Raw genomic sequence first — 17637 nt, forward strand, 5'->3', positions numbered from 1 at the left:
CCCTAATTTTCATGCAGTTTATTCAAATATCCTATGAAGAGTAGGAATTTAAGGGTTTAGCATGAGCTCTCTAACGCCCCCATCGGGTTGTCATGGGCCAGTAATTGAGTTTCAACCTTTGCTTGTGTCTGCTGATAAACAAACAAAGTTATGTGGTATTATTACAGGAAAGCATTTGTGCTATTTTAGTTTTTGTGGAAACCAACGCTCTCTACAATATTCATTGGCTCATGGAGGCTTCATTTTCTGACGTACAAACATTTCTATCACTGGGATTTTACAGATTGGTCAATATCCGATGCAGATAGCTTTCTCATTACTTTCCGTTTCGCTCTCCCTTTTCCATGGCGTGGAGCCTTGGGTCCAGTGGTCAACATAAACAAAGGCTTGGCAATGGCTGAACAGCCTTCTATATATCCTTGATAGTAGACCACCATTCCCAGAAAAGACCTGATTTTGGACTGAGAGGGCACATCTGAATTGTCCTACATGAGATCCTCTTCCGTCATCTCGGTAATGGCCCGGACCTTTTCAGGATCTGTGGCAATACCAGCTTCACTGACTATATGGCCCAAGAACCTCACAGACTTCTCCAGGAAGTGGCATTTCTTCTGTGCCAGTTTAAAATTGTGCTGCTTCAAGCGACTGAAAACCATCTCCAGCCGTTGCAGCCCCACCTCCTCACTGGGAGCAAAGACCAGCACATCGTCGAGGTAACAGAGAAGGCTTAGGAAATTCTGGTCGCCGAATATGCTCAGCATCATTCTCATAAATGTGGCTGGGCTATTGCATAAGCCCTGAGGAAGTCTATTGTACTCGTATAGCCCAAACGGCGAGGTGAACGCCGTGAACTTCCGATCCTCTTCATGTACCTCCACATTGTAATAGCCAGATGTCAAGTCCATCGTCGAGAAATAGGCATTCCCACCCAAAGCCGCCAGAGCATCTGCATCTGCTGGTCATTATTAACCATGTTACACATGGATCATGTGTAGGAAGTTTTGTGCATTGCTCAGATATCTTAGAAGGAATATGAATTTAAGTGTTTTTCAAAATGGGTCCTTGAGACAAATATTTCATGACTGTAGGTCATCCCATGTTTGCATCAGTGAAATGGTTAAATCAATTTTCTTCATGTTTTATTCCAACCTATACTGTACGTGCAAGAGAAGGGACAACTTCACTGTATAAAATCCCTTTCCACTGATCAGTTGTGTCACTGAAGCACACAGTGCTAACGATCCACAGCTGTGGGTTCTTGCCGATGCAATTGATTGAAATCATTTGTAACTAGAAAAAGTGCTCCTCAGAGCACAGGTCTCCGCCAGGTCAGGTAGGCTATTGTGGCCTCCTGGTGGCGCTATAATAGGCCAACGTGAAAAGGGTGCCATTTCTTCTTAGGCCTTGCACGACAATCGGACACTGACTGCATTCATGATTTGAGGCATTTTGTTAAAAGCATTTGTTTCGCTAAATTAGACCTGCTGGTGGTGCTATAACAGGCCAATGTTAAAAGGGTGGCATTTGTTCCTCAACATAGTGTGAATGTGCGTGCAAAGTTTGACCGCAATCGGACGGTGCGTTCATGATTTGCGGAATTTTGTTCAAAACAAGCCAATAATGCAAACTTTAGATGTCAATCTTAGCCAATCAGTATGGAATATGAAAAATCAAACATATCCGTCGTGATCACATGACTATAGAGATCATGTGTACCAATTTGCGTGACATTTGGATAAAATTGGAAGGAGTAGTATAAAATAATGTGTTTTACATAAGTCGGCCTCCTGGTGGCACTATAAAAGGCAGATGTGAAAAATGCAGTGCAAAGGTTTTTCCTTGACCTCTAGGGAGTGTGCATACAAAGTTTTACACAAATCGGTGCAGTTATAGGTAAAAACACGAATTGGCCTGTTATAGCGACACCATGAGGCTGATTTGAAAATGTTCAAATGGCGTGCAAAATTTCACGGAAATTGCACGCTGTGTTCATGATTTGAGGCATTTTGTTCAAAACGGAGCACTCCTGCAAACTTTGGATGACATTTTTAGCCAATCAAGATGGAATATGAGAAATCTGAATGACCCATTTCGTTTAATGACTATAGAGATACTGTGTACCGATTTGCGTGATTTTTGGACAAAATCTGTAGGATTGTTTGTTGCACAAATCGGCCTCCTGGTGGCGCTATAAAAGGCCCATGAGAAAAATTTGGGGCAGAGGTTCTGAATTGGCATCCAGGGAGTGTGTGTGCACAGTTTCGCTGCGATCAAGACAACGGTGCCGGAGATTAGCTGGTCACAGATGGACGGACGGACACACGGACACACGGACACACGGACACACGGACGGACAGACAGGGGGAAAAATATACTCTCTCGCCATACCTTTCGGCCTGGCGGAGACAATAAAAAAAAGCTTCTGCGCTTTATTAACTACACACACATATGAACAACAACAGTGTTGCTGGGTGTGCTGCTTGCTGTGCGTTTAGATCAAAATATTTTATAACGTTTCACTGTTGATGCAGCTTGCTCTCTCTCTACTGCCGGGACCCGGACCCGAGATGGAGTTATGACATTTTTCTACTGTACCATTCATCCTAAGATATCATAACTTCATAGAAAAGGTAAGAAAACCTTAGTCCAAAATTCTCCTTTAAACAGAGCTGTGGAGCCTACTAACCAGTTCAACTTTGAACTGAAATGTAATGCTTTTTTCATTGCATTGCACACGCACACACACACACACACACACACACACACACACACACACACACACACACACACACACACACACACACACACACACACACACACACACACACACACACACACACACACACACACACACACACACACACACACACACCATCTATTTCTTGAAGATTCATATCTCCAAAGATGTAGAGGTAAGGTCTGTAGAACACTCGACGGAAGATACGTTCTGGGTTGGGATCGTAGGAATAGAGCAGCGCCTGATTGGCTACTCCATATGCCATAAGCCATACCCCCAGGAAGAAGAGGAAGAAGGCGACATCTTTCATCTGAACAGTGAGAAACAAGACATGTTGTGTTCATTATAATATGTATTTATTTCTCAATAATGACCTTCTCCCCATTGATTATCCCACTTATTACACGGCTACTTAATAAAGAAATGAATACATTTACCCACAAGTAACAACAAAACTAAGTATTTCATTGTTTATGGTAATGAGAGTATTACATTAAATTATGCCAGGTGTGTCCAGTGCAACGGGTAGTTTTGATAAAACAGAATACATTTTCGGTTGCTGCTTTGTCTATTTCTCGCTTCAAATGTTTTCAAATACATTCTTGAGAGTAATGTTTAGATGTAAATGACATGGTGTGTTTGTTTACATGGCTGCCATGTTGGATACGGCACAAAATCATGCAGTGCCGCAGGTGTTCTGAGTCTTTGATTAGACAGCGGTCTGTTATTGAGTTCAGAGGTCATTCATTATTAAAAAATAACCACTGGATTCAGTGATTGACCAATCACAATCAAACATTCAAACAAACCGTGTAATAAAACAGCATTAATATCATGTCTTATATCTTACCATCTTGCCAACAATGATGATTTTTGGTCCCATCTGTTTGTGAACAGCAGAGATGTGAATGAGACGGAGTGTGAAGACCATGTAGTCGATACTCAGGACACATCGTCCAAACTCATAGGACCGCTCGAACATCCTGAAGCACGCGAGCAGAAGAAAACACATTTTAATCAAACTCCTATGTTTATGATTTGATGATTATTATCACGGTTTCTGTATTTCTAATAACTCTCTATTTACTTCAAGTACTATAGTAACTAATAATGGAAAAATGTCTGTACCAACCTGCAGATGAGACCAATAATGAACAGAATGATGGCAATGAGGTCACACCTGTTCCAGAAATCCTGCCAGTAAAGCCTCATCTTCTGGCAGAAAGTCATGTACTGGTAGCCCACAGAGAATGCCTGGAAATAATTAAACACATCAAATTCAAACTGCATGAATTTGATGTTGATAGATTACAGTTGATAGACAATCAGCTGTAAGAGGACAATATTTGCCACATGTACTTACATTACAGCTGTGGCAACATTTCAGGTAGTGAAATTATTTTACATGGAGCCTCCGCAACAATGTGGACAAAAATATATAATATGAAGATTCAAAAATAGTCATAAGCTAAATTAAATACCTAAACAGCAGTTTTAGATGGTCTTTATACTGCATTTTCTGTAGCCATTATATGCAAACATACTTATATTCTGATTATAATGGTGAATATTTGACAAATAAAGGCAGGTTTTGTTATTTTATAATTTTTTGTTTATTTATTATACACAGGAAATGCAATAAGAGAGAGAGCATCTCCTTCCACTCACCTGTCGGATCTCCTCACAGAAGAAGGTGAACACCCAGAAGTACAGCACGTATTCACTGATGGACGGCCCACTAGGGGGCGGTGGCTTAAAGTCCACCAGCAGCATGTAGGCAAACAGGAAGAGGAAGAGGATGTACATCACTGCATTCCACACAAAGACACAGGCTGGAGCCAAGCAGGGGAGGAGAAGGCTGAAAAGGAAATTCATCATTGGGGTGTAGATGATTTTGTTCATCACAACGGCAGATAATGGAGCCGCACAGGCGAAGAGAAGGCCGAGAAGGAATCTCCACCATGTGTAGGCACAACCCCACCAAACCCTAGACAGAATGAACTGTGAAGCACAACGGTCAGTTTTTTAGTCATGTCTGTGTTAATGTAACACACAGATTACTGTAATTTAACGACTGTATCTCATTTGATTTACATAAGCTACAGTTTATTCCAAAACCATTTCTCAGAGCTAAAGGGGATAATTAGTTTTGCAGGTGAAAACAGTCCCATGCACAAGAACTTATTCGGACAGTCTGTCTTCTCAGTAAAGTGGGAAAGACTTTGGAACTCTTTCGTTATCAGTCAGATAACCCACAAATAGATTGAAACCATTAATAGCTTGAAAACATTGTATTCATAAAATGTAAATACAAGCAGAGATGGGAAAAGTGCTGACATTCTGTACTCGAGTAGAAGTACAATTACTTGTGTAAAAAACTACTTTGGTAAAAATAGAAGTGCTCATTCAAATAATTACTTGAGTAAAAGTAAAAAAGTACAGGCTCTGAAATGTACTTTTATGAGTAAAAGTAAAAAGTATTTTTACCGTATGTTTCTATGCAAAGCCAATTGTACCCCAAGGCTATTAAACTTAAAAGATCCCCACCAAACACACGTCTTAAAACTGGCCCAGGATTGGTTTCCAAACTATGATGTGACGAATCATGCAAGTAGTCGACCCAAATCTTGAAATTAATAAATGGTTCTCAACCTTTTTACACTGAGTAACACAGAAAATATTTGCTTCTCCATGTAGGCTACCACCCTTATGACTTATGTTAAAATACAGAAGCGTAGTCCTACCCCATCCTATTCAGCTATACTACAGGATACAGATAGGTGGGCTCTAGGGACATCTGGGCACCTCCAAGTAAAATTGGCTATTTTGTCCAAAATGTTAAGTAAAGTAAAGTATACATGATGTGAACATGCACGGCACATCATTATCAGACTTGATTTATCCTTCAACTTCTAGTTAATGCCCCAAAATGACTGGACACACACACACACACACACACACACACACACACACACACACACACACACACACACACACACACACACACACACACACACACACACACACACACACACACACACACACACACACACACACACACACACACACACACACACACACACACACACACACACACACACACACCAATTAAGCACACACACATTTACACACACACTTATACCAGGGAGGGAGCGGCTGGTAGTCAGTCAATAGAAAAGGGGAGTCTGTCTGCCTAGAGGTGATCTATACCACTAAGATGGCTGCCGGGGAACCAAGGGTGGCGGGGCCCCTTAGGGTAAGTTTCTGATAGTAATTTATCCCCATTATTATATTCTGTTGTGTGGGTTAAGAGATGTAAACGGGGAACTTAACCTTTTTTTTAGGATAAACGGGGAACATACAGCCTTTTCATTGTTGAGCAGTGAACATACATTACATTACAGTCATTTAGCAGACGCTTTTACCCAAAGCGACTTACAATAAGTGCATTCAACATAGGTAGGGAACAAAACTACTAATCACCAGAAGCATTAAGTGCATTTCTCTTTTAAAACAAGAAACCAAGAATATACCTGGCGCTAAAGTAAAAGTGCAATATATCAGCTACCTACTGTCTTAAACAGATGAGACAAAATAAGAAAATCTAAATGAGCAAGAGCTAAAACAAATAAGTGTATCAAATAAACAAGATCCAATAAAACAATAAAACAAGAGTTCGTACAACTAGTTAACAACAAGTAGGCAAGGCGAAGAGGAAGGGTAGTGTTTCCTGAAGAGGTGGGTTTTCAGCCTGCGGTGAAAAATGGGCAGTGACTCTGCTGTCCTGACATCAGTGGGGAGTTCATTCCACCACTGTGGGGCCAGAACAGAAAAAAGTCGTGACCGTGTAAATCGGCCAGAAGGACCCTGAGCGACGAGGCAATCAGTCGCCCCGAGGTGGCCGACCGAAGTGGTCGGGCAGGGGTGTAAGCATCGACCATAGCCCGGAGGTAAGAAGAAGCTGTTCCTTTCACTGCCCTATAGGCTAGCACTAGGGTTTTAAACTGGATGCGAGCCGCTACGGGGAGCCAGTGTAGAGAACGGAGAAGGATAGTTGTGTGGGAGAACTTGGGGCGGTTGAACACCAGACGAGCCGCAGCTTTCTGAACAAGCTCCAGAGGTCTGATGGCAGATGCCGGAGCACCAGCAAGGAGGCAGTTGCAGTAGTCCAGGCGGGAGATGACAAGAGCCTGGATGAGCACCTGGGCTGCCTTCTCCGTGAGGAAGGGGCGAATCCTCCTGATGTTGTAGAGGAGGAGTCTGCAGGACCGTGTCACTGATGCAATGTTTGCCGAGAACGACAGTTGATCGTCCAGGGTCACACCCAGATTCTTCGCAGTCCGAGTTGACGTCACCACAGCATTATCAATGGTGATGGCCATGTCTCGGTGTGGACAGCCCTTCCCCGGGAGGAACATCAGCTCGGTCTTGTCCAGGTTGAGCTTCAAGTGGTGTGTCGACATCCACTCCGAGATGTCAGCCAGACAAGCAGCAATACGTACCTCCACTTGTGTGTCAGAGGGGGGGAATGAGAGGATCAGCTGGGTGTAATCGGCATAGCAGTGGTAGGAAAAGTCATGGGAGTGGATGACAGCACCAAGAGATGTAGTGTAGAGAGAGAAAAGAAGAGGACCCAGAACCGAGCCTTGGGGAACCCCAGTAGTGAGCCTGTGTGGTTCTGACACAGATCCTCTCAGCATCACCTGGTAGGAGCGACCCGTCAGGTAGGATGCAAACAGGGAGAGTGCAGAGCCTGAGACACCATCCCCTCAAGGGTGGAGAGGAAGATCTGATGGTTCACTGTGTCGAACACTGCGGACAGGTCCAGGAGTATCAGGACGGAGGAGAGAGAGTTCGCTCTAGCGGCATGGAGCGACTCCGTCACTGCCAGGAGGGCAGTCTCGGTCGAGTGACCTACTTTGAACCCAGACTGGTGGGAGTCCAGGAGGTTGTTCTGGTGGAGGTACGAGGACAGTTGTTTGAAGACAGCACGTTCAAGAGTTTTAGATAGGAAGGGTAGAAGGGAAACCGGTCTGTAGTTCTTGATCTTGAACATAGAACCTTTTTTTGTCAACGGGGAGCATAGAACCTTTTTTAGGTAAACAGGGAACATAGAACCTTTTGTTTGTTGAGCAGGGAACATAGAACCTTTTTTGTTAACGAGGAGCACAGAACCCTTTCTTAGGTAAACAGGGAACATAGAACCTTTTTTTAATTGAGTGGGGAAACTGAATCCGGGGAACATTTTTTGAGAGGGTAATTGGGGAACATAGAACCTTTTTTGTGGGCCACCAGCCAGTCAGAGAAGGACCAACCTCTAATCCATCATGGTTGAAGAAGAGGAGTGATTCAGCAGATATGGCCATCTGGAAGCAGTTTGTTCCCCAGACTGGAGACTCTGTGTTGAGCAAATTGAAGGACTTCATCTCATCGCTCTGGCAACATGAACCCAACACACCTGAGGTGAAAAATACAAGACACACAATTAAAGCATTATGTATGTAGGTGTGTGTGTGTGTGTGTGTGTGTGTGTGTGTGTGTGTGTGTGTGTGTGTGTGTGTGTGTGTGTGTGTGTGTGTGTGTGTGTGTGTGTGTGTGTGTGACGTTCGCTTGAAAAAAATCTCAAGCGAACGTCACGTAAGCTTGAAAGGATATGGCGTTCAACCAAACAGAAAGAATCCTGTATAGCCTGGCAAAACAGCCTTAAAATATATAGGAAGTGCCAGAGCCACCTACTATTCATCCCTAATAGAGGAAAACAAAAACAACCATAGGTTCCTTTTTGACATTCTAGCCAAGCTGACAAAAGGTCATGACTCTACTGACCCACGTATTCCTATATCCCTTAGCAGCAATGATTTCATGATTTTTTTCAATGGTATCAATACTATCAGAGATATAGTGTATATTCGGACAGTTTCTCTCCGGTCGAGCTCTCCGAATTTACTATAATGATCACATCTTCCAAACCAACGACCTGTCTCTTGGATACAATCCCAACTAGATTACTTAAAGGGATATTTCACTTTCAAATTTTTTTTTGGTGATTTTATCATCTACTCAAGCCTTTGTGAGCCCCCCAGATAGTTTTTAAGTTGCTCGATTCAGTATTTAGATATTTGATATTAATTTGATCAGACACGCCCCCTTCCTATACAAACCCATTGTAACTTCAAACTCCATTTTAACCATGTTAGATTCATCAAAAACACCCGTCCTTGGTTCTGGTGACTCACCCTGCTCTTCTAATGCGTTAGGGGGCCGTGTTTTTCCGAGATTTTTTTCATTTATTTTATTTTATTTTTGTATTGTATATATTTTTTTCATTTTCCAAAAGAAATATTAAAAATAAATGAAAAAAGGAATTGAAAAAACACGGGGGGCGGTATGAGTCACCAGAACCAAGGACGAGTGTTTTTGATTAATCTAACATGTTAAAAAGAGTTTGAAGTTACAATGGGTTTGTATAGGAAGGGGGCGTGTCTGATACAATTAATATCTAATAACTAAATACTGAATCAAGCAACTTAAAAACTATCTGGGGGCTCACAAAAGCCTGAGTAGACGATAAAATCACCAAAAGTTTTTTTGAAAGTGAAAATCCCTTTAAAGAGGTCCTGACCCCGGTTGGTGCATCCCTACTCGATATGATTAATATGTCTCTGGTGACGGGCTACGTACCACAGTCCTTTAAGGTAGCTGTCATCAAACCTCTCCTCAAGAAGCCTACTCTCGACTCAGGCATTTTGGCTAACTATAGACCTATATCGAACCTTCCATTTCTCTCTAAAATCCTTGAGAGAGCAGTCGCCAAGCAGTTATGTGACTTTTTACATAACAAGCGAGGGACAGCGAGTGCATTTTCCGGCAGCGGCTGCTGCCGGTGGCGGCGGCGGCGGCGGCTGGAGCTGCCGGTGGCGTCAGCTTTGGGAGTGTGCTGCGTTTGTGTAACGCAGTCCCCACTAATATTATTTACGATTCTGTGCCTATCGGTACATAACTCGGACGCCGCTTAGTCGAATAGCAGACCATCGGCCGGTCGTCGCGGGCACTCGCGCCTGGAGGCGCTCGGGCGCGACTCCTTGGCCTCAAGGTCTGCTGATTCGGCGCGGCTCCGTCATGGTCCAAAACTATACTTTATCGGCGGAAAAATAAGTTGACTGCCGCTCCTCCACCGGCAGTTCCGCGACTGCCGCTCCTCCACCGGCAGTTTCCGCGGCAGTTCCGCTGCTCCGCCGGCAGCTGACGCTCCACCGCCGGCAGTCACTGCCGGGAGCTGCCGCTCCTCCACCGGAAGTTCCGCGGACGTTCCGCGGCTGTTGCCGCTGCCGGAGAATGCACTCGCTCCTTCTGTAACAAGCTATTTGAAGCTTTTCAGTCAGGATTCAGAGCACACCATAGCACTGAGACGGCATTGGTGAAGGTCACAAATGACCTCCTGATTGCATCAGATAACAACCTTCTCTCTGTACTGGTTTTGTTGGACCTCAGTGCTGCATTTGATACTATTGATCACCATATTTTGTTGCAGAGACTAGAGCATTTGGTTGGCATTAAGGGTGCTGCATTGAACTGGTTTGAGTCTTATCTGTCCGACAGATTTCAGTTTGTAAGCGTTAACGATACACCTTCATTACGTGAAAAGGTTAAATACGGAGTCCCACAAGGCTCTGTACTTGGACCAATACTATTTACTCTATATATGCTTCCTTTAGGTGAGATAATTAGGAAACACTCTATACATTTCCACTGTTATGCAGACGATACACAATTATATCTATCGATGAAGCCAGATGAAACAGATCAACTGGCTAAACTTCAAGCATGTCCTATAGACATCAAGAGTTGGATGACCCGTAATTACCTACTCCTCAACTCGGACAAAACTGAAGTTATTGTACTTGGCCCTAAGCACCTCAGAGATAAATTAGCCGATGAGAATTTTACACTAGATGGTATTACCTTGACCTCCAGGGCCACTGTAAAGAATCTGGGAGTCACATCTGACCAAGATATGTCCCTTCAGTCCCACATAAAACAAATTTCAAGAAATGCCTTTTTTCACCTGCGTAATATTGCAAAAGTTAGGCACATTCTGTCCCAAAATGATGCAGAAAAACTTGTTCACGCATTTGTTACTTCTAGGCTGGACTATTGCAACGCTTTATTATCAGGCTGCCCAAGTAAGTCCCTAAATAGCCTACAGCTAGTCCAGAATGCCGCTGCGCGCATACTGACAGGAACCAGAAGAAGAGATCATATCACTCCTTCATTGGCCTCTTTGCACTGGCTCCCGGTTAAATACAGAATAGAGTTTAAAGTTCTCCTCCTCACATACAAGGCTCTCAATGGACAGGCACCAGTATATCTCAAAGAACTCATCGAGCCCTATAAACCAGCCAGAACACTATTGCGTCCACAGTATGAAAAAATGCTTACGGCTCCAGGAAACCCCCAAAAAGCTAGAACAGGAGGAAGAGTATTTAAGTTTCAGGCACCTCAGCTGTGGAACCTTCTCCCAGTCTCAGTCCGTGAAGCAGACACACTCTGTATATTTAAGACTAGATTAAAAACCTTTCTCTATGATAAAGCCTATAGCCAAAGTGTATAGACTCAGTCACCCTATAGTCATCCTCTCTCCCCTCTCCCTCCCTCTCCTCTCGTCCTCTCTCTTCTCGTCCTCCCTTTTGGTTGTGTGGGTTTGTGTCCCATTGGTGCAATCGTAATTAACCCTGTACGGATTCACGCTCTAGTAAGGCCTGCCACTAATTCTACACCCGGGGACCCGCTCCCCGGAGTTTCTTTTATCTCCCACGTCGCAGTTCCATGGACTGTCACTACGGACCCCAAGCTGCGGCTCAAGACTGTGACTGCGGACCGGGCCTCTCCATGGAGCACGACCGTGGATTTCTACTACACTACACTATACCACTACACTACACTATACTGTATACTATCTTAACATTCTTATATTATACCATTATATACTGCATACACATTATTGCTGTACTATATTATATTACCATATACTATCTTACACTATTATATTTGCTACTATTGTTATTGTTACTACTTGTATCTCTTTATGTCTCTCCTCTGTCTCTCCCTCTTTTTTCCCCCCGACACGGTCGAGGCAGAAGGCCGCCACCCTAGAGCCTAGGGTCTGCCTGACGTTTCTTCCAGTTAAGAGGGAGTTTTTCATTGCCACTGTCGAAAAATTGCTTGCTCAGGATGGGACTGTCGGGTCTCTTCTCTACATGTAAAGTGTCTTGAGACAACTTGTTGTGACTTTAATAAAATTGAATTGAAAATTGAATTGAAATTGAATCGTGTGTGTGTGTGTGTGTGTGTGTGTGTGTGTGTGTGTGTGTGTGTGTGTGTGTGTGTGTGTGTGTGTGTGTGTGTGTGTGTGTGTGTGTGTGTGTGTGTGTGTGTGTGTGTGTGTGTGTGTCACATGGTGACTCAGGTGACTGAGTAACTAATAGGTGGAGCCAGGCTGGTGATTGGTGACGATGACGATGGGCTCATCTATAAAGCATGGCTGGCACCAGCATTCAGACGTCTTCTTTCTAGCCAGCCTCCAAACACCAGCGTTCTGTATTGTTGTTATAATGTTTATTGGTTACAGATCTGTGTGTGTAGGGGTGGGTGAGGGCTTTTGTGTTACTAGTTTGTCCTCTGTTTTGTAGTGATGCTTTTATGATCCCACCCTGACGTAATGTGTAAATGACTTTTATCTTAAATTATGAAATAAATCCTTAATTCTAGGGATTCTAAACCTGTGTGGTCTGGCTGTTTGACTTGGAAGGAGGGAGTCCACTTTTTTGTTGCGCCGGGCGTAACAACCACAAAGACACCCATGTACCTGTCTTCACAAACGTCAAAGACGTCCACAATCACAACACCAGAGGGAGCTCCACAAATCACGTTCAATCCAGATTTGGCTCAAACAACACCAGAGGGAGCTCCACAAATCACGTTCAATCCAGATTTGGCTCAAACAAGGGGTTAAATTTGATCTACTGCTATGCCACCAAAATGTGGAACACCCTACCAACAGTGTGAATCCTTACTCTCCTTCAAAACTGCTCTAAAAGAGCACTTACAGGTGGCTGCAATTCAGAACTGGACCCTGTAAAAAGTCAAAGCCTACCCGATCGGGGGGGGGGGGGGGGCAACTTAAAAACTTCAGTTTGATGATTTATTCAAGGTCTCACCATGTGCCAGATTCTCAAACTTCTGTGCCGTCTCTTTCATGGAAAGTTTGGTCTTTGTCCCATATACCGTCTTTGACATCTCTCTAAGCATCTTACAAGCACTCAGAGCATTCAGCACTGACTCCTCTGCCTGGGAGATGGACAGAGAGACAGATGGACAGATACAGACAGATGGACAGAGAGACAGAGGGACAGATGGACAGAGAGACAGAGGGACAGATACAGACAGATGGACAGAGAGACAGAGGGACAGATACAGACAGATGGACAGAAAGACAGAGGGACAGATACAGACAGATGGACAGAGAGACAGAGGGACAGATACAGACAGATGGACAGATACAGACAGATGGACAAAGAGACAGAGGGACAGATACAGACAGATGGACAGAGAGACAGATGGACAGATGGACAGAGAGACAGATGGACAGATACAGACAGATGGACAAAGAGACAGAGGGACAGATACAGACAGATGGACAGAGAGACAGATGGACAGAGAGACAGATGGACAGAGAGATAGAGGGACAGATACAGACAGATGGACAGAGAGACAGATGGACAGAGAGACAGATGGACAGAGAGACAGAGGGACAGATACAGACAGACGGACAGAGAGACAGATGGACAGAGGGACAAAGGGACAGAGATACACAGTGACAGAGGGCTGGTTACAGACACGCTACAAACTTATAAATGTACATGTAAATCAAAAATCACACCCTGTGTGAAGTGGGCGGTGTCTTGCTAGCTAATCACAATACTGAATGGAGTCAACCAATCATGTACAAAAAATAAATACATTTATTGAAACACTCTTTATGAAAGTCATATTCCGATGTACAATGGTTAAAAAACCATCAATGATGGAAACTCCTTTGTCAAACATCATTTGTTCACAAGAGCAACATGGAAATATTGGGCCATATTTGACAGTGGTTTTGAAGTTTTTTAGCCTCTGTTGTTGTGTAAGTCCTTTGGCCAAATCACCACTTCTAGGAAGACTCTTGCTTTTCTCAAACATATTCCATTTACCGATTATCTTGGATACTGTGTTCTCAGAAATCTAAACTGCAGCGGCAATTCTTTTGTAAGTTTGGCCAGATCTGTGCTTTGCCACAATTCTGTCTTTGAGCTCTTCTGGAATACCCTTTGATCTTACCATTTTCATTTTATCCTTTTCCTCTTTTCCCATTTCAAACATAGTGATTTTTGGGTTCTTCTTTACGTTTCCCACCAAGGCTCGTCTCTTACATTTATGGATTATGTTGGTAACTGTGTTCTTAGAAATCTTAAGTTTACCTGAAATTCTTCTGTAACCTTGGCCAGATCTGTGCTTTGTCACAATTCCATCTTTAACCTTTTCTGATATATGCTTTGATCTGAAAGGGCCACTTCTAGGAAGACTTTCTATTTTCTTCTCAATATCGGTTTTCCCTTTTCTCATTTCAGCCATAGTGATCTTTGAGTTCTTCTTTACTGTTCTCACGAAATGGACAGTATCTAAGTAATATACTAGTGTCACATCACAGTGGTTTTAGATTAGTTTCGTCATATGTATCACTAGCCAATCACAGCATGTGTCTTGCTAGCTAATCACAATACTGAATGGAGTCAACCAATCATGTACAAAAGATAAATAAGTTATGGTTTCTTATATAGGGCTATGCACATGTGTCATGTGACACTGGCCAATCACAGTCCTGAATAGATTGTGATTGGCCAATCACGGTGCAGGGTTAGGCGGGGTAAATTTTTGGCCAATCACAGCGCAGGATAATTGTACAAATTTCCAAACCTCACTTATAGGGGCGGTTTCACCGCCCAAAAAATACTCCAGCCTTCTATGAGCATCAGGTGTTTTACCTCCTTCTCCCAGAAGAAGACAGCCATGTCACTGTTGTTCTGTAGGACAGCCCAGATGAAGAGATGAAACCAGGGGGGTTCACAGAGGTCGTTCCTGTATGAACGTTCTCCTTTCAGCAGCTCTTTGGCACTCTGAGATGGAGAGAAGAACAGAACTATGAAGAGGAAATGAGAGATATGCTTTAAACCATTAAAGTCAACCATACCAACTCTGACAAAAAAAGGATAGTCCTTTTGTAATTTAAAACAAAATGCCAGATGCCAGGCCCAAGCTGGGATTGTTTCAAATTAGGTTTATATTATGGTTGTATTCAAATACATTCTTACAGAGTTTGATATAGTGTTAGTCCTTAAATCAAGACCTAGAGAATAAAAACATTCATGTTAATGTTAATTGTGCTTCTACTGAATTATCTGAGAAAACTGAAAATTGTGAATGTAATTTTTCATTTAAGATTTGAGAGACGCAAATGTACTTGAATAGCATAGATAGTAGGCTCTATTTAGACAATGGAAACTACTATGAGCTTGCACTTCTATGAACAATAATATAGGCAGTCAACAATACAGCGTGTCTCTCCGTAGTACAGATCATTTGCATAACTTCCTTCAAATCACCCAATCACCCAAAAACCAGGGACGGGGGCAGGGAAACAAGCCTGCTTTCTATGATGTCACTGAGCAGCTTGAAGGAACCCAAGGACCCACCCACCTCAGACATGTGATGACCCATCCCACTGATTATGTGTGGTGTTGTTTTGGTATGATTCTATTGGTCTCTCATGTGTAGGAGGAGGGGACCAGCCTGCAGGGGTGTGGCCTATAGAGGACTGTTCATGTGTAGGAGGAGGGGACCAGCCTGCAGGGGTGTGGCCTATAGAGGACGAGGCACACCTGACTCCAATCGTCCTCTGAAGTATTTAAACAGGCTGGTCAAGGTCATTCTGTCTCTCTCTCCTCACAGGAAACACTGTTAGCTTTTGGTTCCTTTGAGTTGGTTTCTAACTACTTTGTTTCTGCACATACACTACATTTTCACACATCCATACATACACACACACACACTACGCTACTGATCCAACTGACTATTCACACCACATTATAATTATTAAGTATCATCTATGTATTTTATGTAGTTACAAATAAAATAAGTTTTCATTTAATCCTGTGTGTCGTCTCCCATGTTTGTCATGATTGTCACATAAAAATCACCCAACGTTAGTGTTCTAGGGTTAAATCCTGGATGTCTTCATTCTTCTTTTGTGATATAGGCTCCAGGGTTATTATTTGTTTGATGTATATTACTGATTTAACTGAAGAAACCAGTTATTTGATTTGATAAAAAAAAAAGAAAAGAAAGTTTCACAGATCCTTGAAATATTGCAGCACAGTAGAGGCTGAATATTTAAAGATTAGATAAAAGAACATAACAGTATTATATATTCAGAAGAATACATTCAGAGCCTCTTTGTCAGAGTTGAAGTATCCTATACCCACAGCAGTTAAGTAGAACGGCTTCACATCACCCATTAACTTCTTCAAGACACCTGACACCTGGAGAGACAGAGCATAAGACAAACCTCCATCATCATCAGAAGCAACCCTGACATAGCCCCGACGGTAAGCGTGTTACGCCACTTCCTGTACTGTCTGAGCTAGCGAGATGTATATCGTTGAGCTGCGCAAGACGCTAACGTTGATATTATTGTATTGTGATTTGAACACACACTATCACTGCTAACTACTACCCTATCTCTCTACTGTGTGGCGACTTTATCGCTGCTTGGGCTGATTGTCTAGCTAAGGGACTAACTTTGCCGTTGGTTGTTGGCTTTACAATTAGCCTAGCTTTAGCTTAGCGGCTACCTTGGGCTGCTGGGCTATGGCTTCTCACTCCTTCCCCCCCGGGTTCCCGTCTCGTTCTCATCCTCTCTCCTGTGCTGTATGCCACATGTATAGTTACAACTCCGACGACTTTATTGGATGTACGGATGTATGTAACAAGTGCAGTGTGTTTGCAGCGCAGCAGGAGAGGCTCTGTCTGCTGGACCATAGCTAGCGGTGCTCACTTTAGCCTAGCCTCTGCTCCTGTGCAACAGGGAACAGGGGGACATTACCAGACTGATCATAGTCCCCACACTCACCCTACGACCTAAGACGGCTGGGCGACTGCTCCTGGTCGTAAGCGTAGTAATAAACAAAAGCACACGGGACACCAACCACTTCATGTTTCAAACAGATTTTCCCCACTCGCTGCTACACCCGTTGAGTTTAGCAGTGAGACGTCAGCCCCACTCTGTGACACGCCCCCTCCGCGTGTCACTGAGAATACAACTCTGGTTATTGGTAGTTCTATAATGAGAAACGTGAAGTTAGTGACACCAGGGACCATAGTCAAATGTAAATGCGGGGCCAGAGCGGGCGACATCAAATCAGATTTAAAAATGCTGGCTAAAAGTAAACATAAACGTTATGATACAATTGTAATTCACTGCGGTGGCAATGACACACGACTTAAGAGATCAGAGATCACAAAGATAAATGTTGAGTCAGTGTGCACATACGCAAAGACAATGTCGGACTCCGTAGTTTTCTCTGGTCCCCTGGCCTGCCAAATATGATTGGTGATGAGATGTACAGCCGTATGTCTTCATTCAACCGCTGGTTATCAAGGTGGTGTCCAGATAATAACGTGGGCTTTATAAATCATTGGCAAACTTTCAAGGGGAAAACTGGTCTGATGGGGAGAGACTGCATACATCCAACCTGGGATGGTGCGGCTCTCATCTCTAGAAATATAGACGAGTTCATCAATAA

General features: G+C 43.3%; 1 protein-coding gene across 1 annotated transcript in view; it reads right to left on the reverse strand.

Annotated features, from left to right (window-relative positions):
- Positions 1 to 17637, reverse strand: part of LOC308080095 (transient receptor potential cation channel subfamily M member 4-like) — a 72832-nt gene that overhangs the window by 18179 nt on the left and 37016 nt on the right. The window contains exons 11-18 of the mRNA XM_080421838.1: positions 16318 to 16374; positions 14824 to 14952; positions 12955 to 13084; positions 8053 to 8195; positions 4406 to 4738; positions 3870 to 3991; positions 3588 to 3720; positions 2873 to 3047 (exon numbers count right to left, since the gene is read on the reverse strand). Coding sequence (XP_080277964.1) covers positions 2873 to 3047; positions 3588 to 3720; positions 3870 to 3991; positions 4406 to 4738; positions 8053 to 8195; positions 12955 to 13084; positions 14824 to 14952; positions 16318 to 16374 — 1222 coding nt within the window. The remainder of the gene's footprint in view (positions 1 to 2872; positions 3048 to 3587; positions 3721 to 3869; positions 3992 to 4405; positions 4739 to 8052; positions 8196 to 12954; positions 13085 to 14823; positions 14953 to 16317; positions 16375 to 17637) is intronic.

This window comes from Gymnoscopelus braueri, assembly GCF_963280865.1.
Source record: "Gymnoscopelus braueri genome assembly, chromosome: 23".
Lineage (NCBI taxonomy): Eukaryota > Metazoa > Chordata > Actinopteri > Myctophiformes > Myctophidae > Gymnoscopelus > Gymnoscopelus braueri.